Below are 22,103 nucleotides of genomic sequence, written 5' to 3' on the forward strand. Positions count from 1 at the left end.
GGCAAAATGTATGTTAACATTCAAACTCTATTGAGACTATGTAAACCTTTTTTTAAAAAATTTGATAGCCAGTTCAAGATCTACAGTAGGTTCAAATTAATCGTTTTTATTTGTTTTATTATTAATACATCATTAATCAATACTATAGCTATTTGAGCTTTCCAATTGTTTGGTTTCTGGATAAATGAGAGCCTTCTGTATTACAATTAGAAGGTATTCTATATCTCTTTATTAACACACAGTCCCTCTCTTGTTTTTTCAGAGAAAGCATGGACACAGACAAAGAAGACCCTCATGGAAGGTACCATGAACCTCGTAATTTGAACTTCAGCATCCTTATGGCCACTTTCTTTGCACGATTACACATTCTATTACTTGGGGCAGGTTCCACCCATGTCCTCTATTTGAGATAAACAAGGAGGAGTGAGCCTGTGGGCTCCATCCAGACTCTCCTTCCAACCCCTAGTCCTCAGTGTGGTTAACGACCGAGAGCCCTTGCGTGTCTGTAGAGATGACAGCAATCAGGCAGGAAGAAAACAGAAATGTATCACTTTGCCTTTCTTCTCCAGGGTATTATGTTTTTATCTTTTGCTTTTTTTCCCCCAGGTTAGAATACACAGAGCACCAAGGAAGGATCAAAAATGCCAGGTAAGTTTGGACCCTCGTTTGGTCTACAGACTGTCCTGATTCCGGGTGCATCGAGGGTAGCTGAGGGCTCTGTGTGTTTGGTTGCTGTCTGTCTAATTATCTTCCTGGGCACTGTCACATCCTTAGGGAACAGGGGAAGGGGTAGTGGGCCTTGGCTTGATGTGGCCTTCTGACCTCCCCTCTGTCCAGGCTGAGCTGGCCTTTCCTCTTTGCTGTTCAAGCATGTTCAACCTGAAGGGGACTTTGGACGTAATAGAAAATCAATCGGTGCTAAAGTTTTTCCCCAGTCTTCAGCAGATTACTCCTTCCTGACTCAGGGGCCCTCCAGAGGAGACATGGCTCAGCGATTCAATTCCTGGGCTGAGTCTAACCTCTGAAAGAGGCCTGGATTGCACTACAAGTTGCAACTGAAGGCAGACGTGGGGCATGCCCGGCTCCCTTGAGTAGATTCTTTAACTTGGTCCTTCCTGCCTCCAACCACACATGCTGACCCCTCCCTTTTGGGTCCTCAGGTTTTCCTGCCATCAGTACCAGGACCTTCTGAGGCTATCATGACTCACAGCACTAGGGGGCAGCAGCAATTGGCTGACCTAAGACTTCTAGCTTTTGCAGGAGGTCCCATGGCTCTGTAGCTACAGCAACTGCAGCAAATTGTATTTCCACTCCTGATGCACCTCCTTAGGAGGATAGTTGCAAACAGCAGGTGCAGTCAGTCCAGGAAGAGAGTGTGCCAGGGAAGCATCATCCTGTCTTGGCGGGTGGCCACTCTGAGGAGGGAGGAGCATGACATTCCTTGGAGGAAACTCTTGGGGACATATATAGTATATGCTGCATCTAGATGGGTTCCTGGTTCATCTAGGAATGGCAGCATTAGTTACCAGGTGCCTCAGTCAGTGAGTCTCTGACTGGACAGGAGTGAGGCCCTCCCAGACTGCACAGCCAGCTCCTCATGGACCTTGGGCTCTCTCTGTGGCTGTTCTGGAGGCTTTGCTCTGTGAAGACTCCACCTCCCTTCTCTCTCCTCCCACCCCCATCTCAAAATCCAATTTTACAGAGGCTGGAAGGAGAAGAAATGAGGAGAAATTAATAGTTCAGTTTACTCTGAAAAGACAACTTTTATAATTTTTCTCCTTAATTGTAAGGAAGAAGGTAAGTATAGAAAAACTAGTACTGACCTGGCAGTGAGACCATTTTTTGGGGGGTGAATTTAATAGGAAAGTCTAATTCGAATCATTCTGCAAATTCTAAATTTGTCTTGTCAGGTGAATGTTGACAAAACAGTTATAACTCATTTATTTTTGTCATCGTTTCCTTGATGCTTTGTTATATTTTATAAGAAATCATTTTTCATATTGTTGTTCAGGGAAGCCCACAGTCAGATTGAAAAGAGGCGTCGGGATAAAATGAACAGTTTTATTGATGAATTGGCTTCTTTGGTACCAACGTGCAACGCGATGTCCAGGAAATTAGATAAACTTACTGTGCTGAGGATGGCTGTTCAGCACATGAAAACATTAAGAGGTGAGACCTCGGGCTTTATTGTCCTTTATGTCCTTGCCCACAAATGTTACCAACTTTGTCTAGAATGTTCATGAGTCTATAAGGCAAATGTTTATTACTTGCAAATATGTGGCCTGCAGTAATGTGACTGTACTTTTCAACAACAGACATGATGCCAAATGAAGTGATTATTGAGCATATGTGGGTATTGAGATGCAATTTTGCGCTCATACATCCCCAGAGCATATAAGCTCTGTGCTTTGCATGCCTCTGTATGTGCGTGTTACTGGGCTACATGTGTATCAGAGAGGACACTGCTGATGTCCCATCTTGCATATGTGCATGCCTGAATATCACCCTCACGATATAAAAATCAGAAATGTAGGTACACACAGTGACATAGAAAAGTCAGTTTCAGTTTTTGAGAGGAAAATTCATCACGGGCCCTTTGAAGAGTGAGTCACCAGTTGCTGGTTCTTGCTGCATTTTATTGTCAGGAATGAACACTGATGATATTTTCATCTTCCTGGAATTTTCCTGAACCAGATCAACTCTTTGTGAGGGAGGCAATATTTTCCTTCTTTTACCAAGTGTGGGGAGGGTGAAAAAACAGAGGCGGAAAAGTGGAAGTGATTTATCCAAACCGCAGGAGAACTCTGAAATATATCAGGCATTTTAGTGAATGCTGTTGCTGGAATTTTCCATAGCTAGTCTTGAGCTATTGGAGGAAATTGGAAAATGGGATCTCAGTCAGATCTCTGACCTGCATGATAAAAGAATTGCATCTTTATATTTGAACAAAGCCCCCAGAAATAAGAAGTAGCTGGTTTTGTCTGGCTTTTTGATCATTATTCAAAAATATACATGTTGTATACTGTGCTTAGAGAATGGCATTTAAAATTTCATATTAGCAAAGATGATATGGGTTAAATTATTATAAACCAATTTCTATTAAATTGGTAAGAAAAAAGTGGTAAATCTCAAGTTATAATAAAAAGCAGGGTTACGGATCAATAATATGCCTTGTTAGTTGACAGGAAAGTCACAAACACATCCTGTTTACCTCCTTCCCTATGGTACTTTGAATTGTTAAAGATCCGTTTCATTTTATTCTTTCACTATTCTGCTCACTATTGTGCAGATTCCAAGTCATTTACTGCTGGCATTTTTCTCTGTTAAGTTATTATTCTACTGAAAAATGCCAGATTGACAGCCTTTTAAACATAAGTCTTATTCCCCTTTCAGTCCCGGGAGCCACAGCTGCATTTCCTGAAGTAATGCATTTCTTTGGGTTGCCAAACTCATTTAACTCACGCTGATGAAGAGGAGCTCACACTAAGTACCTCTACAATATATTTTATTCAGGGCCTGGCAGACTAGATGATTTCCCAAGAACATGTGGTGGTGATTTGAGGGACTGCTAGACAACCCATTTAGTACAGATCTTGGGAGGAGGGAACCTTCCCAGGAGCTTCTCCCAGTTTACTTTTAGAGCTGCCTACTCTCTTAGAAGCAGATTTTTAATTTCCTTCTATTATTTTTTGGTTTTCCCTATAATGAGAAAAGCAAGCTTGTTATGTCTCCTGTGAGTAACTGTTCTTTTTTCAATGGAATTCTCTTTAGCATTACAGATTCTGTCCAAAGCCAGATCTATCCCTGTCTCAATTAAGGAAAAAGAAGTTAAAATTTAAACTCCAGGTGGTAGGGACTAGGCCACATCCAGAAGGTCTGAGACATTATCTGAATATAAAGTGTACCAACACTTTCTCTTTTTTTCCCCCTAAGGTGCCACCAATCCATATACAGAAGCAAACTACAAACCAACTTTTCTGTCAGATGATGAATTGAAACACCTCATTCTCAGGGTATGTTGCAATTATGGGATTTTCTTTTTTGGGGGGGTGGGGGGAAGCTGGCCAGTCTGGGGATCCGGACCCTTGACCTTGGTGTTATAAGACCAGGCTCTAACCACCTTAGGTAACCAGCCAGCCCCTAATTGTGGGATTGTTTTGCACAACACTTATTTTTATAAATTTCAGAGTAAGTACTAGCATGTGGGAAATTTGATGTCTCAACATTGAACTTTTTTAGGCCCACTTTCTCTCTGGGGTTCCCACCTTTATCTTACTGTTTAGAGAGTCCTCACATTCCTCCCACAAAACCTTTCTCCTCTTCTAGCCTACCTTAGGCAAAAATGGAAGGTCTGTGCTATTGTGATTTCAAATCAGAAGAGGCAGGATTTTGTTTAAAATAGGAGGGAGTTAAGAATCATATTCCTGCGTGCAGATATTAGAAAAGGACTGAAGTTGACAATTGAGACTTTCTCTTCTCCTGACTTAACAACTTGCACAAAAAGGTCCACCTAAATCTTTACACCAAAATCCCATCAAAACAACAAAACTTCTGAAGACTTAGTGGCCCAAAGAGGAAAATGAATGGAAGAGGTGGAGGCTGTAACCTGTTTGACTTTAGCACTGTCTTTGTCTTGCTAAGTCTCTACAGAGAGGTGGTGAGAGGTGGCACCATGGGAACTTGTTGTCGTCAATGCAGAATTAGGTCTGCACAGGGCTCCTGTTCCTACAGGCATGCTACTAGGTAGAGTGAGATTAACTTGGAAATTGAAGAAAAAGAAACTGAATTCGGAAATATGACTATATCCTCTTATAAACTATAAAAAGAAAAATAGAAAAATATTACTAAAAGGAAAGATGCCAACCTCCACTTCCCATGTAGCCAGGGCTGATTTTCCCTGCCAGGTCCCCTGCATGATCTTGGCACCCACCTTTGAGCAGAAGTTCACAAAGCCCCAGGGTAGAGGATAGTCCAGCTGGATTTTTGCATCATCACTACCCATTTTTGGCTCAACCTGGCTTCAGGCTCCTGTAAGCCTGGCCTGTCTGTTCACTCTCGTATTCCCTATCCATTCCCTCGTGATGTGCTGTATCAAATTGGAAAGCTTTCAATGGCAAGGAACCTGATGAATAAACAGGGTTTTGTTTCTCTAGTATAACTGGTCCTAGGTAGGTTGTGTAGGTGGCTGCGGTGGTTCAGTGGGGTCAGCAGGAACCAGGCTCTGTGAGTCTTCTCACATAGCCATGCTAAGCTAGCATTCTAGCTTGTTTCCTTAATGCAGCAGGATGGCTGGGCCGGGTCGGAGTAGCCAGACCAACCAGAAAAAAAGTGGTGGGGGAGACCTACGCTGGCCTCCTTTTTATCAGGAGAGGATACGCCTTCCTGGAAGCCCAATATTAGACTTCATCTTATCCAGAAGTATGTCACTTGGTCACCCCTAACCACAGGTTAGGGTGCAGAAGCAAGTATGTAGATTTCCACCTTCCAAAGGGGAGACAGGCAAGAGAGAAGGGGGTTACAGAGGGGTTGGGAATTGGCCTCCCAATAGTATTTGCCACACACACTTTCCAGAGCCACATCTGTGTGCTAGATTTCCCTCCAGAAGTGGCTCCCACAACCCAGTACAGCACTTCAGGTGTGGTCTGGCCTGAAGTTGAACAGGGTTGGTGCCTCCCTTGCCATAGAAGCCATCTTATTAGGGCCACATTTGGGCAGCTGTAGTACTGCCCCTCTCCAACTCTCTTGTACATGAATTATTGTTAGGTCAGGTTTTTACATCTTATATAGGTACAGTAGGTGCAGTTCGTGTTTCCAAACTTAAATTAAGATAGGACTTCTCTTTTATCTCTGTCTAAATCTATTTATTGGGTGGCACCACGGCCCAGCTTGTCATTAGCAGCCCTTTGGATCTTTGTGTGACTTGTAGATCTCCTAGGCATATCTCTGTGCCTTTCATTCTCGTTTATTCACAAATTGAACAAACATTTTTGTATACTTACTGGAGGCGTGGCACTGTTCAAGAACATCCAAATCAATGATGAGCACTTTAGGGTGGGGCTCAGGCTTCCCAGCAAGTGAGTGATGGTCCTTTGGTTACTACTGTCAGAACACATTTCTTCGTACACCCAACTCTGCTTCTTCATCCTTCTCATGGAGATGTCCACATTCTCAGGGAGGACTCACTGAAGTTAAAATAGAAACTTTGTCTGCAGCATCTCTGGAGCTGCCACCAGGGCCAGCTTCATGGGCATGCAACCTATGGAGTCACACAGGGCCTTCCGCATGGTTTAATGCTCTGCTGTCACCATCTTGAAAGTCTTAATTTATGAACAGTCCCACATTTTAATTTTGTATTTGGCCGTACAAATTATGTAGCTGATCCTGATTATACTGGTAAAATTAGATTATTTCTTAAGGAAAAAAACCAATTTTATTGTGTGTGTGTGTGTGTGTGTGTATGTAAATTATATATAATTTATAATTATATATAATTTACATATTGCAAAAAGCTCCTTTTGCAATGACACATACTTAATAATTTTCTTTTTGCTGCTTTTCTAAATAATTTCCCATCAGATACCCACACTTATTAGGGTTTGGAACAAGGATTGTAATATGTGAGCTAAGAACTGCATCTTGGGCCTGCCTTTTCTGCTGCTCTGTTTTGTGCTGCACTCATGGTGGTCTGTTTTCCCTGAGGAAACTTTTCTCACTCTCTGGCACATGTCAGTGGCTGTGAAATATGGTGCAATCTCTTGCCACTTCCAGGAGCCCAGTTCCTGAGAATCTGCTTCAGCAGAAGGCAGGGTTCACTCAGACGGCATGTGAATGGTTTGGCAGCAGAAACTGGACTTCCACTATTCCTCACCAATGCAGATCTGACTACTACTTTCTTTAGTACATGCTTTCAAAATATCTCTAATAAACTGTGTGTCAGGGATTGGTCAACCTTAATCTATAATGTCTAGACATTCTTCTTCCCTACGTCTTGAAAACTAGGCAGACCATCACAGGACTTCCATGTCACTTCTTAACTAGCACCATCTTCCCAAGAGCGAGCCAGCCGCTGGTTGTCCTGTGTCCCTGTGGCACTCATAGTGTCCCCACAACTTCTGCTCTTCAGCTGTCTCCTTGGGCCCAGCTCCTTCACCTGACAGTTTATTTGCCAGAGAGCAGCAGAGCCAGAATATTTAGAGCCTCCCCTGCAGTGACAGCATTCACTGGCCCTTGGAACCTCCTTGCTTTCCCTGGGATATGTTGAAATCTGCTTTGCTCACGTCCTCGATTCAGGCCTGGCTCTGCTCAGCATTCATTCCCTCCGGAATGTCAGTCACCTTCTTCCCAGGTACCTTTCAAGCCACATCACCACATCAATGAAAGCCTCAAAGCACTTCTCTTGTGAGATATAACACTGTCTGCAAGGCAAATGAGGAAGTTATTAATACCCTATTTTTTGACAGAATGAGGCTTCCAGCAGATGGTGCTTGGAAAGTTACTTCCCCCTCACTGTCATCCCCTGCCCCTGGGCCAGCTTAGGGACGTAACTTAGGAAAGGATCATCCCCGTTTCCTTCTGGTTGGGTGGCCTGCCAGGTTCTCATAGCAATAGTGATTCTTTTCCCCTCTCGCCCACTTCCTCTGGCCCAGCACAAGTGCACACACCATTTTTTCACCTTCTGGCACATGAATTCATTTCTGAGTTTTTTGAATTAAACTATATTCCAAAGGCCCTTTTGAGGAAAAGTGAACAGTTTCTCTAGATTTTTCCAAAGAACAGACTGAGGACTAGTGAATAAAGCAAGATATTGCCGCACTGTGTATTAGAACCAGGGGAGCTGAGTCCGACAGCAAGTGCATGACAGGAGGGAGCGCCCTCCCTGTCCCGCCCTGCAAGACCCCAGCAGGAGCTGAGCAGTCGTCCACTGGAAAGTTGGGGTGCACGTGGGCAGCGCGGCCTAAGCTCTCAGGCACTGTAGCTTTGCTGCTCATCTGCTCCAGTCTCTCTACCAAGTGCTGTCCTGTCTCTGTACCTATCTCTATTGGCACTGGAGCTTTTACCTGTAGTTAAACCGAAGAAGGGGTAAGAATCTAAGGGGAAATTTTTGCTTTGCTCTTCTTGTCTCACTTAGAGTACAAATAGCCCAGCCTGAATCGAAGGATAATATTTTAGAGCAGTAGTTCTCAACCTTTTGTACATTAGAATCTCCTTGGGGTGGGGGTGAAAACAATACAAGTGATCCAGCCCCATGCCAGACCATCAGCATAAAAACAAAAAACACTACTCCAAATGTTGAGAACCAGTGTTCTAGAGAGCTCCCAGTAAATGGAAGTGTTCAAGGTGAAGACACATGGTGGCTGAGATATTGGGGAGGGGATTCTGATCTTACAGTGTTCTTCCAGTCTCAGATTCTGTGATTCTCCATAGAGTTGTTATAATTAGAGCAATGATTTCTCTAGACCATCATACAATCAAAAGGAAATTCTTAAGCTGAATTCTGCTTTGAAAAAGACCTTACTTTAATTGAGCTTTTCCTTATAATCATTAGACGATGTGTGCGTGTGTATATACGAGGAAAAGATTGTAGGAAAATTGAACTAAAAGATAATACAAATCCTTCCATGAGTTTTTTGAAGACCCTTTGTGTGTGTTTATGTGTGTATCTTCCCTGGTGAGAACCTTATTCTTCTCATAAGGAGTTTGTTTTAAGTGTCCTTTTCTCAGGATAGTGAAACTGTCGATGAGTGTTCCTGTGTTTTGGGTACTTAGAAAACAAATCCTTGATTTGCTGTTAGAGTGATTACAAATCATGTTTCCTAAAGTGTGATAAATTGATTATCCATTTCTCCTGATTAGGCAGCAGATGGATTTTTGTTTGTCGTAGGATGTGACCGAGGGAAGATACTCTTTGTCTCAGAATCTGTCTTCAAGATCCTCAACTATAGCCAGGTATTATCATGCTCTTGTTGGTGATGGGCAGCCTCATAAGAGTCAGAAAGTTCACCCTGTTTTTCAGAATAATTATAGTATACAAGTCACATGTGAAATCCTTCCAGAAAATTTTTAACTTCTTAACAGAGAAATGAATTTAAACTTAGAGAAATCTTTTAATATGTCCCATATTTCCCCCATTGGAAGATCTGACTCTGATCTGTTCAACAGCTTTATAGTTTTCTTATTAATGCAAAAGAAATATCCCACAGCTAAGGGTTGGGGGATGGGGGGCAAGAGGCTATCTGACAAGGGAGAAAGGAAGGCAGGTAATACAATACCAAAGAATAAGAAACTTGGGAATCCGCCCCATACTGTGTTTGCAATGATGTGTCACTTATTAGCTCTGTTGAACCTCAGCTTCCCCTAAAAATCGATTATAACAACCCATACCTTTTATGATCGTTTGTGGGATCAAATAAGAGTAACATTTGTGAAAGTTTCTAGAACTGAGCTTTTCACTTATTATGTCTGCAGAGTTTTTATTCATTCATTCATTCACTTATTCACACACTAGTAGTGTTTGCATGGAAGCTTGGTAGGCAGAAGAACTGAAGAATCAAAATGACATTTATATGAATTAGAATTAATATACATTTAATTTCTCTGAAGTTTGTTCTTTTGAGTCTCAGAGTAGTTCTGGAGGAAGTTTTTATTATTTCTGTTAGCAGATAAGGCAACAGAGGACTATGATATGACATGACTTGCTTGACAACAGAGAGGCTTAATGGCAGACCCCACACCCTCATTCCTCCTCCTGAGGCCTTAATTTGTGGGCATCAGAAATAAACAAAAAAGAATACAACCAAAGGATTTTTGCCTTAGAGAAGCATGAACTGCTTATATGCTTAAGCCTTTCTTCCCATCACCTTATCAAAATCAACCTCCTGACACCTCCTCTATTTTGTCTATATCTAGGCAAAGTGGTTGGACACATGTACAGGTTCACAAATGAAATGTGTGAAATTCTCATTCTTAAAAATATAAAATAAAGGCAAAGCATGTACAGATAGTGAGCACTTGTTGCATAGTTTATATTCCACCTGCAGCTCACTTGTTTCTAACATTTCATCCCTGCAGAATGATCTGATTGGTCAGAGTTTGTTTGACTACCTGCATCCTAAAGATATCGCCAAAGTCAAGGAGCAGCTCTCCTCATCCGACACCGCACCCCGGGAGCGGCTCATAGATGCAAAAAGTGAGTACAGGAAAAGGCAGCTGCTCACAGGCAGCCCACTGAGTGCGCAGCCAGTGGTAAGGAGTGCCGAGGGGTGCAGTGGCCTCAGCCTCTCCCTCCCTACCTCTCTGTCCTTTTTCTGGGTCACAGGTGCTGCCTTTGGCTAAATGGAATTATGTATGTTCTTTTGGATTTGTGTTTTGTTTTACCTAAAGAAGAAAAAAACCTCAGTGTACAAATTTATGGGGAGGAAGAAGAGCTACTTTGACTTGATTCTTCCTGATTTTTAGATTTTTTTTTTTTTTTTCAGAATCTAGAAATCCTTAGTTGTATGCTCCTGAGTTTAAAGGGCTGAGTTTGATTTATTCTCTCAGAACAAATTGTCTCTATTTATCTGAGCTGCACATATGCAGCATCATAAGCTAAAAGTAAGAAAACCTCAAATATAAATATGTTTCTTCCAGCAAAGTGGTTCCTCATGAGGTTGGCTCCCCCTCCTTGCTTCCTTCTTGCAGCAGTGGAGCCGCCATTCACATTCTCCCCAGCTTCCTGCTCCTGTGCCCCTTCCTGAGCCTCCTGTGCGAGGCTCCAGCAGCTCTCCTCCATTAGTCCTGTGGGAAGCTGTGCATTCCTGCAGCCAGGTGTGGACTCTGGAGGCAGATTGCTGTGCTTACATCCTGGCTCCAACATTTACTACCTGTGTGACCTTGAGCAAGTTACTTAACATCTGTGTGGTTGTTTCCTCATCTGCAGAGTAGAATCTATTTCATTTGGGTGGTTGTGAGGGTTAAATATGTTACTGTGCATAAAGCACAGTTCCTGGCACATAGTAAGTACAATATCAGTGGTGGATTCACACTGGCCCAGTGCAGTGATGGCCTAGTTAGTTTCCTCCTTCCAGGTTCTCCATGTTAATCCCTAGAGGGAAATAGCAACAAAGGATTCTCCTTTAAAACATCCTTTTTATTAATGCACCCCTCTTCTTCCTAAAAGTAAAATGCAGTCTCTGGTACCTGTTGCCCTTCACATTTTTTCAGTGGCATGAGGAGAAAAAGATGAATGGTGTTTGGTCCTTGCCTTTGAGGCTCTCACCATAGTCAGGGAGACAAGGAGACAGCACCATGCATAATAATAGGTGCAGCCATAGAAACAGCACCAGGCATAAAGAGCGGGATGATTAATTCTCACGTGGGCGCGAGGACAGGCATCACTGAGGAGATGACAACCGAGGTGGGTTTGAAAAGATGAATTAATATTTGCCAGGTGTTGAAGGGAGGAAAAGATTTGTGAACAGGTGCAGAGGTGTGGAGCCGCATGGCCTGTTTGGTGCTATTGGAGCAAAATGTGCAGAGAGGGGGAGGGCTGGGCCACAAAGACCTTTTGGTCTCTGGGATACAGTGGAGGGCTCTGAGCCTGGTGGGACGGGCTCAGATTGGCATTCTGGGGAAGACTACTGAGGTTGCAATGTGGGAGGTAGATTGGTGGGGAGGTGACCCAGGAGAAGCCCTGGGCAGCAGCCACCATTGCTCCCATGATGACTGGGGGGGTTCTTTCCCCTCAAATGTGATTTGTAGCCCCCAGCTTCTGCATTGACAAGCAGCCAGTGTTTCGTCAGGAGGCGTGTACATCAGAGAATTACCTGGGGAGCTGTTCAACATAGTCACACTCCACCTCCAGAGATTCTAATCTGGTTGGTCTAGAACAGCCCGCCCAATAGAAACATAATGCAAACTGCAAAATTGAGCCACATGTGTAATTTTACATGTGTAATTTTCCGGTAGCCCCATTTAAAAAAGTAAAAATAAATGTAAAATTAATTTTATTAATTATTTAACTCAATAAATCCAAAATATTATCGTTTCAACATGTAATAATTATAAAAAGTCAAGTTCTTTTACATTCTTTTTTTATACCAAGTCTTTGAAATTCTGTGTGTATTTCACATGTACAGCACACCTCAGTCTAGAAAAGTCACATTTCAAGTGCTCAGTGGTCACATGCAGCTAGAGGCTATGCTTTGGACAGCAAAGAGCTAGAGTGGGGTCCAAGAATCTGTATGTTGATAGAGTATCCAGGGGATTCTGCCCTACAGCCTGGTTGAGGACTTAAGGCAGTCCTGTTTCTTCCTTTCCATTCCAATACCCAAATCTTTGCCCATCCTTCAAGTGCCAGCCCAAGTTCTTCCTCCTCTGGGAAGCACAGGTTGTCTTTACCATTTATCTGGCACTAATCATGCATCATCCTCTGTTATTATTAATCTTTCCTTAGTGCACTCCTGTTTCCCTTTCTCAGACATGAGTTCCTTTTGGACAGGAACCCCATGCTATTTTTCTTTTTAATCCCCCAGAGCACCTAATCCATTCATCCAGCAGCACATTCTACATGATCTATAAACACTTCCAGATTAACAAAGCACCTGTCCATATTGCATCTGTTAAGGCCTAAACTGGGAAGAAATGTTATTCTTGTGTCATCGTTATAAAACAGTGATGCAGTGAGGAAAGGCTTTGTTCAGGGTCACACTCCCCCTCCTGACAGCCAACACTACTCTCAGTTTATCACATTTTGTGTATTGATTTGCAGCTGGACTTCCAGTTAAAACAGATATAACCCCTGGGCCATCCCGATTATGTTCTGGAGCACGACGTTCTTTCTTCTGTAGGATGAAGTGTAATAGGCCTTCAGTAAAGGTTGAAGACAAGGACTTCCCCTCCACCTGCTCAAAGAAAAAAGGTAATAATTGAGCAGTTCTTTAAAATCTTATGACAAGTGAAGCTTGCTTTCTACAGTGGAGTTCTCAGCAGGGCATGGTTCAGTGGTTCCTAGCTGGTCACAGCGCAGGTCCTGGGACTGTAGCCAGGACCTGCTACCCACCTACATCATAGGGTGGTTGGGGGGCAGGCAAGAGAGCTAGGGAGCCCTGCCATGTTGTCACGATGACGGATTTGTGGAGACACGTCCTCTGTTTAAATTCTGTTTGTTTTAATGTATTTGGGAAAGAATACTCTCAGCCATAATCCTTACTGCTTCCTCAGCACCCACCAGTCCACCAAAATTGCTCTTGTTAAGTTCACCAGTGACCTTCATGTTGTTAAACACAAGGACACTTTTTATTTGTCTTTCTTCTTGAAGTGTTCTTTCCTGTGATTCCAAGAAACCATACTCTTCTCATCTCCCCTGTCCTCTGCCACTCCAGACTCTCTTCCTGGTTCCTCTTGCTGCCTCCGCCTCTCTGTCCTAGAGTTTCTTCTTTCCTCTATCTACACTCAATCCATAGGTAATGTCATCCACTCCTATAGCTTTAAATGCCATTTACCTGCCAGTAACTTCCAAGTTTAGATTTCCAGCATAGACTTCTCTTTTGAACTCCAGATTCATAAATTAATTGCTTATTAAATCTACCTGCTTGCATATCTCAAGGGCATCTCAAACACGATACATGTCAAATTAACCACCTGAGCTTCTCCTTCAGTGTAAGTGGCACCACCGTCCAGCTAGCTGTTCATGCTAGAAACCTGGGAGGCACCCTCACTCCATCTCACCACGCACTCCTCAATCCAGTCAGTTACTAAGTCCGGCCACAACGAGTCCCATCTGCAGAGTTATCCATCTCCAAGCTTCCCACCATCGCTCAGATTCAGGCCATCCTCAGCTCTCTCCCAAGTCTGGTGTAGTAGGCTCCACATGCTTTCCACCCCTCCACATGGCAGCCAGAATGATCTTTTTATAAGCAAATCTGTCAGTCCCCCATTTAAAACCCTTCAGTGTTTCCCATAGATCTTGAAGAAAAGTTCAAAAAACTTAACATGAGCACACCAACCTGGTCCCTGCCACTCCTCCGCTCCTCCGTACGTTTGAGTCATGCTGACTTCCTTTTGATGCCCCAGGCCCCTTTCTAGCCAAGGCCTCTGGACATGCCATTACCTCTGGTTGGAATTTCTTCCCCTTCCCTACCAGCTCTTGTCACCTGGCTAACTCCAACCTTATGTTTTCTTGTAGCACCCTGCAGGTTTTCTTTCTAGTGCTTTCTTCTAGTTGCAGTTATGTAGTTATTTGTGTGATTATTTGTTTCAAGTTTGTCTTCCTCACTAGACTGTGAACTGCATGAGGGCATGTCTGATTTGTTTTTCACCTTATTGCAGTAACCAGCAGAGACTCGATACTTGGTAAACACTCTATAACGGTTTGTTTGTTGTTGAAGCCAACAGATGCTCCACACTTAATATGTCCCAAATTGAAATCTTTTCTCTCCCTTCTGTCTAATCTGTATTCTCTCTTCTCTGAGTCAGTGATGACACCAGCAACCACCCAAAATTGAAAAGTTGAAGTCATCTTCCTTGTCTTTCTTTCCCTTAAGTGTGATATTCATAGCAAATCCCCACAGTTCTATCTCAGCACTTCCTTCTGCTCCCCTCCCCAGCCTCTCCCCATCTTCACTGCGCTGCCACAGCTCGGTCCTCATCGGTTCATGTTGCATTATTGCCACTGGCCTCTAAACCCACCTTCCTGCTTCTGGTTTCTACTCTTCACCCATCACTGCTCTGAGAGCATGCAAACCATGATTTGATTTTACTGTTTCCCCACTTAAATACCACTGAGAGCTCTCCATTTCCTATATGAAAAAAAGACCAACACATTTGTTAGCAAATAACTTCCCTTATATAATCTTATATAATCTTATAATCTGCCCCCAACCTGCCTTTCCAGCTCTGTCCTCCACACTTCCCCTTCACTTCATCCACACAGAGCTCTTTCCAGTTTCCTGTACAGGATATGCCTCAGTGCCTTTATGCATTCTTCACCTTTACACATTCTAGTCCTTTAGCCACTGCTCATCCTTCTCTATCCACCTCCTACATTGCTTTTCCTGGGGAGCCTTCCTCTGATTCTTTCTTTGGTATATGTAATGCCCTTGTTGTAACTGGCTCTACTATGCATATATGATGCTGCATAACAGATGTCTATGTTTCTGTCTGCCCCTTTCACTAGATGCTCACTTCTGGAGAGTGAGGCCTCGTTTTTTATTTTTTGACTCCTTACCTACATCCCAACCCATCATCTGTTGCTTGTGACACCATGACCCAAACCCAGCACTGACTCTAACCACGGACTTTGCTTTCTAGCAGATCGAAAAAGCTTCTGCACAATCCACAGTACAGGCTATTTGAAAAGTTGGCCACCCACAAAGATGGGGCTGGACGAAGACAACGAACCAGACAATGAGGGGTGTAACCTCAGCTGCCTTGTCGCAATCGGACGACTGCATTCTCATGTGGTTCCACAACCGGCGAATGGGGAAATCAGGGTGAAATCAATGGAATATGTTTCTCGGCACGCAATAGATGGGAAGTTTGTTTTTGTAGACCAGAGGTAAGAGTCTACATATTATCCTTGAGCAATGATGGTAGAGGATTTTCAAGCCTGAGCTGAAAAGCAGAGAAGACAGCCATCAGCTGGCTTTTCTAAGAGTAAAAAAAGAGAGAGAAATAATGGGGGTCTCTGATAAAAGATGAGATTCATTAGGATATCATCATAAATACAGAGATTTTTCTCTGGGTCATACTTTGGCATATAAAGACAGTTAAGTGGGGTGGTTTGATGTCCATTACCGAAAGAGAAATAGTAGGTATGGTATGCTGTCTGCATCTATGGAATGTTTCAGGACCATTACTACGATGGGAATTCTGGAAGGTAGGACCTGGAAGCATTTATTCCTGAGCTATCTAATGAAGTAGTCATTGGCCATGGTAGCCTCATATGGCTAGTTAAATTGAAATTTAATCAATTAATATTAAAAATTGAGGTCCTCAGGCTCACTAGCCACATTTTAAGTACTAAATAGCCACATGTGACTAATGGCACAGACACAGAACATTTTCATCATCACAGAAAGTTCTACTGGACAATATTGATCTAGTCAAGCCTCCTCATTTTATACATGAGGACCTGAGGCCCAGCATGGGGACTGTCCTACTGCAGGATTCACAACTAATTGGTAGTAGACCTGGCTAAGAACCCAGATGTCCCAAATTTACTGCTGCCTGCTGCCTCCCTTAAGAATATACACAGGCTAATAATTTTTCTGGCTACCAGAGACAGCCACAAAATGCTAGAAAAGAGATAGCCACTTTTCAAGGTCCTTGTGGCTCCAGCTACTGGAGCTTCTGGTGTTTGGTTATCCTGATAAGTAGGCAGTAAAAAGAAGAAACTTCGCACTGGAGTTTAGTTTTCTACCACATTTTAACCTAATTAATATGGTTACCATTTTAAAGCCTTCTAAAATTTGATTTCTTATAATAGTCCCTTTGAAAGGCTTCTTTTCTTTGTTTTCTCCTGTTTTTATGGACTTGATTAAATTCAGATGCCTGGAAAAAAGAGGAAAAAAGATCCACATAGTAAGCCCTCTGAAATCCACCCAGCTTTTTTGCCTCCAGCTTTGACCTTGTTCTCATAAGCTGTACCAGGGTCCATCCACTGCAAAGTTGCTATTAATCATCTGAATGGCTTTTTCTTCTTTAAAAATTCCCTTATTCCCTTTTAGGGCAACAGCTATTTTGGCATATTTACCACAAGAACTTCTAGGCACATCATGTTATGAGTATTTTCACCAAGATGACATAGGACATCTTGCAGAATGTCATAGGCAAGGTAAGATGGTCTGCATGAAAGTTCTTAAGTTTAAAGTGTCCTCCTGCTTCTAGATTAGTCCACATGACCTTCCAGAGAAATCTGCCCCTGTCCATGTGGGAGTCAGCCAGCCCAGGACTCTTCACACCAAAACATCTGAGGAGGGGAGGCTAATGCTCCCATGCACTGTTTATCCCCTTACAGATGCCCTAACCCTGACTACATAGCAGTTTTCTGTACATAGGTATGGCAGTTTTTGGAAGGCATCTTTTGTTCATAGGGTTTACCGGGAGCCTGTAAAGTTTTAGTATGGCCCACACTGATCTGATTCTCTTTTCCACACAAGTCTGCATTGCCTCTTGTATTTTCCTTCTTTACATAATGGTGTGGCCACATATGCAGCCGCCTGAGAGAGAAACCAACACTGAGCCCTTCCTTCACTGTGTCTCCACCAGATCCTGTTCATTCACCCCAGATATGCATTTCCAGAGTCCTTTTTTACCACCCTCACTGTTGTGACCTGGTTCAGGCCCTTAAGCCCACCTGGAGACCTATGATAGACTTCTAATGGGTGTCCTTGTTCCCTCTCATGCCCAGCCAATCTTCCATAGTTAGCCCATTTCTCCTCGGATAGATGGAGCCTGATAATGTCACATTACTGCTTGAAAACCTCTTGCCTTTAGACTCAAGCCCAATGCCTTTTACAGACATTTGAATTCAAGACTTCCACCTCCTGGCCCCAACCCACCCCCTCAGTTTTACTCCCCATCCATGTGCTCCAGCCACACTGACCATCTCACTGGTCCCTGCCCACCAGACCCCACCACTCCTCAGGCACTGCTGGGTTCTTTTCCCTTCCTCCTCCTCTTGGCAAACTTGCAAGGCTCTGATCTCTTCCTCTGTAGCCTTCACTCACTCCTCTCTTTGAGGGTAGGAGTCATATACCATTTCCTCTTCTATCTCCATTGCCTGGCACGTGAAAGGTGTTCATTACATGTTACAAGAAAAGAGTGGGGTTTAAATAGATGAGTGGCTTTATCAATTCAGATGTCCAAAAACTGAGCTAAGTGCTGTACTGCCTTTGGGCTTTGTGATGGGAAGAGCATAGCCCCTTTGGATAGTGCTTCTCATTTGCTAGTGTTCACATGACAGCTGATTTCAGTTAGATGTGTGGGATGTGATCAGTTATTCCCTGGAGCTTTATCTTCACAGATTCTGGCAAATAGTGACAAATTCACAAGTGAAGTGAAAAATGTGAGTTAGACCCTCAGAAACAACCTGTTCTCCGAAGTGCTAACCACTGCCTCCCTTGATTTATTAGAGTGATGGTGTTGCATTCTGAGTACCTTTATTATTTGGTATTGGGTGTCCTGTTTAATATATTGGTCTGAGGAAACAACAATGTTCATAGTTTCTCTGCATTTTCAGTTTTACAGACAAGAGAAAAGATTACAACTAATTGCTACAAGTTTAAAATCAAAGATGGTTCTTTCATCACACTACGGAGTCGATGGTTCAGTTTCATGAACCCTTGGACCAAGGAAGTAGAATATATTGTTTCAACCAACACTGTTGTTTTGTAAGTGTTTTTCCTATATCAGAAGCTCCCTTGCTTCAAAGAGATGCCTTGGGCTCCTTACCTGGGAAAAGGGGGTACAGGCAACGGCCACTATCACATCTTTTAATGCCACCTTGCTAATATCTTGTGAAGCCTCAGTATTGGCAGAAGCCAGAAATGGTTATTAACAAAGGACAAGCTTCAGTACTCATATCATGCAGGCCCAAGCCTTTGGAATTGCTCCAGGAAACATCAACATTTCCTACCACATAAAACAGTCAACCTTTGAATTCCACAGGCCCTGCATGCTGGGCATCCTCTTGTGCGGCTGTGGAAGAGAGGGGATGAGAATCCATGTAAGGTTCACATAGGTTCATATGGGCCTTGGCAGAGGATGGGGGGGGTCTCCATGCATCCCAGGGTGGTGGCCTGAGCAGTGGCAGCTGGAATGCCATCTCTAAGGCTGCCAACTGCTAGTGAGCAGGGAGAGAGAAAAAGCCTTCTCTTTGGCCAGGCCTGCTCCCCACACTTTCTCCATGGTGTCCAAACCCCACCTGTGGCTAGAGCTGAGTGAGGAGCTGGGGATGGGTGTGCTGCAGGCTGGCAGGAGAGGAGGTACAGGGGCAGCGGGGTGTTGCAGCCACCACCTCTGCTGGACTGTGTCCCACAGGAATTAGGAAAGCCCAGGCAGGCAGTGAGACCAAAGGCCGGGATGCTGTCCATCGTGTTATCAAACAGTGAGGAGACCTGTTCAGCCACTCACACAGACACTTCATTTTCTGGCCTGTCCAGGTCCAGAGTGGACACCGGACACCTTGGCCAAGGTGAAAGGTACATGGTTCTGAGCAGGCCTGACTCACGTTTCCTTATTGCTGGGATCTTCACAGAGCCAATGTCCTGGAAGGCGGAGACCCAAGCTTCCCCCAGCTCACAGCGTCCCCCCACAGCATGGACAGCATGCTGCCCTCTGGAGAAGGTAACTATGTACTGCCGGGGCACTGGGGCTTGCCCATGAGAAGCTCTTCTGGCCAAATACCCTTCCCCCAAATATTTGGGGTCCCCTGCCATCATATTCTGTGGAATGAGGGAGGCCTCAAGGAGATGATGTGCTGATTTCCCCATGAGTACCAAGGACACTGTCATCTCACTTTCTCTGTTGAGCATGTAATTCTGGGAAGTCATTGTTGCCCTTCCTGAGGCTGCCTGCACCCTGGAAGCTGTTGAAATAGCCAACTCCTTGCTCCTCTTGTGCTTTACTCCTTCTATATTGCCCAGTGGCTGTGATGTGAAATGTTCTCTGTGACTGTCACTGGCTCCTGTGGTTGGGAGGAAGGTGTCTGTCGGTGCTGTGGTGTGTGTCCCAGCCAGTGGGCACCTTCCCCAGGGCTCGTCCTTCCTGGGACCACCTCTGCTTGCATTGCTTCAGTCCCCACCACTCCACCAGTGACTCCTACATCCATGCCACCAGCTCTGCCCTCTCTCCTGAGCTCAAGCTCTGTCTCTCCAACTGCCTCCTAGACAGACCACCTGGAGTCCCAGAGTCACCTGAAATTCAGAATATCCCAAAGTGACTCGCGGCACTCCCCATTCTAGTTGGTCGTGTGAGCCAGAAACCTTGACTCCTGACTCTCTCCATTATATCTAAACACAAAGTCCTGTCCCTTCTCTCTCTCAAACTTCCCCATCACCACTGTTGCTACTTACTTCACTCTCCTCATCTGCTGCCTGGATTATTGCAGGTAACCTCCTAATTCTAGTCTCTTTCTCTCCACCCCATCCTCCACTATAGTTTGTTCTCCATGCAGTAGACTTTTTAATAACCCAAACGTCATTCAGTGCCTTTTCAGTGTAAAGTGCTTTGGTATACCTTCTCCCCTTCTGGAGACTGTCCATATTCATTTTTATAGCTTCCAAGGCCCCTCAGGATCCTGTTGGTACCTGTGCTTCAATTTCATCTATCACGCCCTCGTCATTCAGCATGAATTCCTCAGAGGAGTCTCCCAAGTTCTGTCTTGCCTCAGTGCTCTTGCACATGTTGGCTGCTGTGCCTGGAATGCTTTTCCCTCCTTACCTCTCTACCAAACTAATTTATACTAATTTCTCAAGATTCAGCTCAGTTAACCTCTTCCAGAAAGCTGCACTTGGCCTGGATGAGTTGGGTGCCTTGTGCCTGTCACACTTACCACACTTTGCTATAGCCATTGTTCATCTTGTTAGACTGCCATTGAGGGCAGTGGCGCATAGCACAGTGGTATTTGGTAAATGTTTTTTTGAGTGCATGAAAGGAATTAGATGCTCATGTCAGCACTTTGGCCTCTGATCCTGAATTTAAGCTTGAGCCTTTCCCTGCTGGAATGCCTTTTCCTGACAAGCTGTGGCATTAATGGCCCTCAGGGCACAACCTGTTGTCGAACTTCAAGTGGATCATGGGACGAACTGATTTTAACACATAATAGCATTTCTTCCTCAGTTTTCCCCCTTCCCACTCTCAGATTCCTTTGTTGTAGGTGGCCCAAAGAGGACCCACCCCACTGTTCCAGGGATTCCAGGGGGAACCAGGGCTGGAGCAGGAAAAATAGGTCGAATGATTGCTGAGGAAATCATGGAAATCCACAGGCAAGTAACACCTTCTAGTTGCTCTGTTAAACCAATGACTCTCAACGTGGGACAATTTTGCCCCCCAGGGGATGTTTTGCAATATCTGGAGACATTTTGGGCCATCATAACAGGATGGAAGGTTGCTATTAAACATGTAGTGGATAGAGACCAGGGATTCTGCCTCCTAAACATCCTACAGTACACATGACAGTCTTCCTACTCCCCACCCTCAACAAAGAATTATCCAGTCCAAAATGTCAATAGCACTAAGATTGAGAAATTCTGCCTTAAATAAAGAAGCAAAATCAAAATAGGCCAGAACCCTTGAGGCAGCTCAACTTTCTTAATACTTTGTTTATGGCTCAAGGAGCTTCCGAGTGAGGATGGACATACATTAACATTATAGGACTGCAGGAGTAGAGCTGCCAACTGCTAGAGAGTGATCTGGGCCTTAGCAAAACATTCACTTCTTCCAATCAAAAAGCTTTCTATGCTTAGTAATAGAGACCAACCAGATCAGCTAGTAATAGAGGTGGCTCTCTTGGGGGAAACTTTCTTTCTATATAAAGGAGCTTGCAAGTAGTCCACCTGGGTTTGAGTCCTGGGCCTGCTCTTTCCCTGTCTGTGCTCAGGAGATTCACTTAAACCTCTTGGTTTCTGTTAACTTAAACCATAAAAGGGAGGCACTATTTGTCTCTCAAGGATTGTAGTAAGATTGTGAGGGAACTCAGGAAATTTCCTGGAACATAGCCTGACATATAGTGAGTGCACAAAAATTGTTCACTAAATCTAAGTCTTTTAAGAGAATCACTGAAAGGAAAGCAGTTATTATAAGCCCATCTAAATCTGGGGGATGGAGAGCATGGTAACCCAATTCTTAGGAATGCAAACTTAATGAAACAATCACTGGATCAATTCTTCCAGAACTGGAGGCTGTCCTGTTTCCCATTTGGCCACAGAGGGGCTCTTACCCCTTGGGTAGTACAGTTATGTTCTAACCCCACAGAATTGGCGGGTATGCCTCACACATGCTTGCCTCTGCCTCAGGAAGGATATGTGGGGATGTGTGCAGTATAATCAACTTCTGACCAGCCACTGCATACCCTGTGCTATGCTTGACACCATACAGGACAGTATCAAACAGAGTCCTTGACC

General features: G+C 44.0%; 1 protein-coding gene across 8 annotated transcripts in view; it reads left to right on the forward strand.

Annotated features, from left to right (window-relative positions):
* BMAL1 (basic helix-loop-helix ARNT like 1) overlaps positions 1-22,103 on the forward strand; it is a 101,124-nt gene that overhangs the window by 71,625 nt on the left and 7,396 nt on the right. For 6 of the 8 annotated variants that reach the window (XM_063095567.1, XM_063095568.1, XM_063095566.1 and 3 more), the window contains 12 exons: positions 263-301; positions 607-648; positions 2,012-2,169; positions 3,934-4,013; positions 8,854-8,946; positions 10,069-10,186; positions 12,749-12,898; positions 15,289-15,535; positions 16,707-16,813; positions 18,221-18,371; positions 19,238-19,326; positions 20,858-20,966. In XM_063095567.1, the coding sequence (XP_062951637.1) occupies positions 263-301; positions 607-648; positions 2,012-2,169; positions 3,934-4,013; positions 8,854-8,946; positions 10,069-10,186; positions 12,749-12,898; positions 15,289-15,535; positions 16,707-16,813; positions 18,221-18,371; positions 19,238-19,326; positions 20,858-20,966 (1,383 nt within the window). The remainder of the gene's footprint in view (positions 1-262; positions 302-606; positions 649-2,011; positions 2,170-3,933; positions 4,014-8,853; positions 8,947-10,068; positions 10,187-12,748; positions 12,899-15,288; positions 15,536-16,706; positions 16,814-18,220; positions 18,372-19,237; positions 19,327-20,857; positions 20,967-22,103) is intronic. The other 2 variants (XM_063095570.1, XM_063095574.1) reach the window with 1 other exon arrangement.

This window comes from Cynocephalus volans, chromosome 4, assembly GCF_027409185.1.
Source record: "Cynocephalus volans isolate mCynVol1 chromosome 4, mCynVol1.pri, whole genome shotgun sequence".
Taxonomy (NCBI): domain Eukaryota; kingdom Metazoa; phylum Chordata; class Mammalia; order Dermoptera; family Cynocephalidae; genus Cynocephalus; species Cynocephalus volans.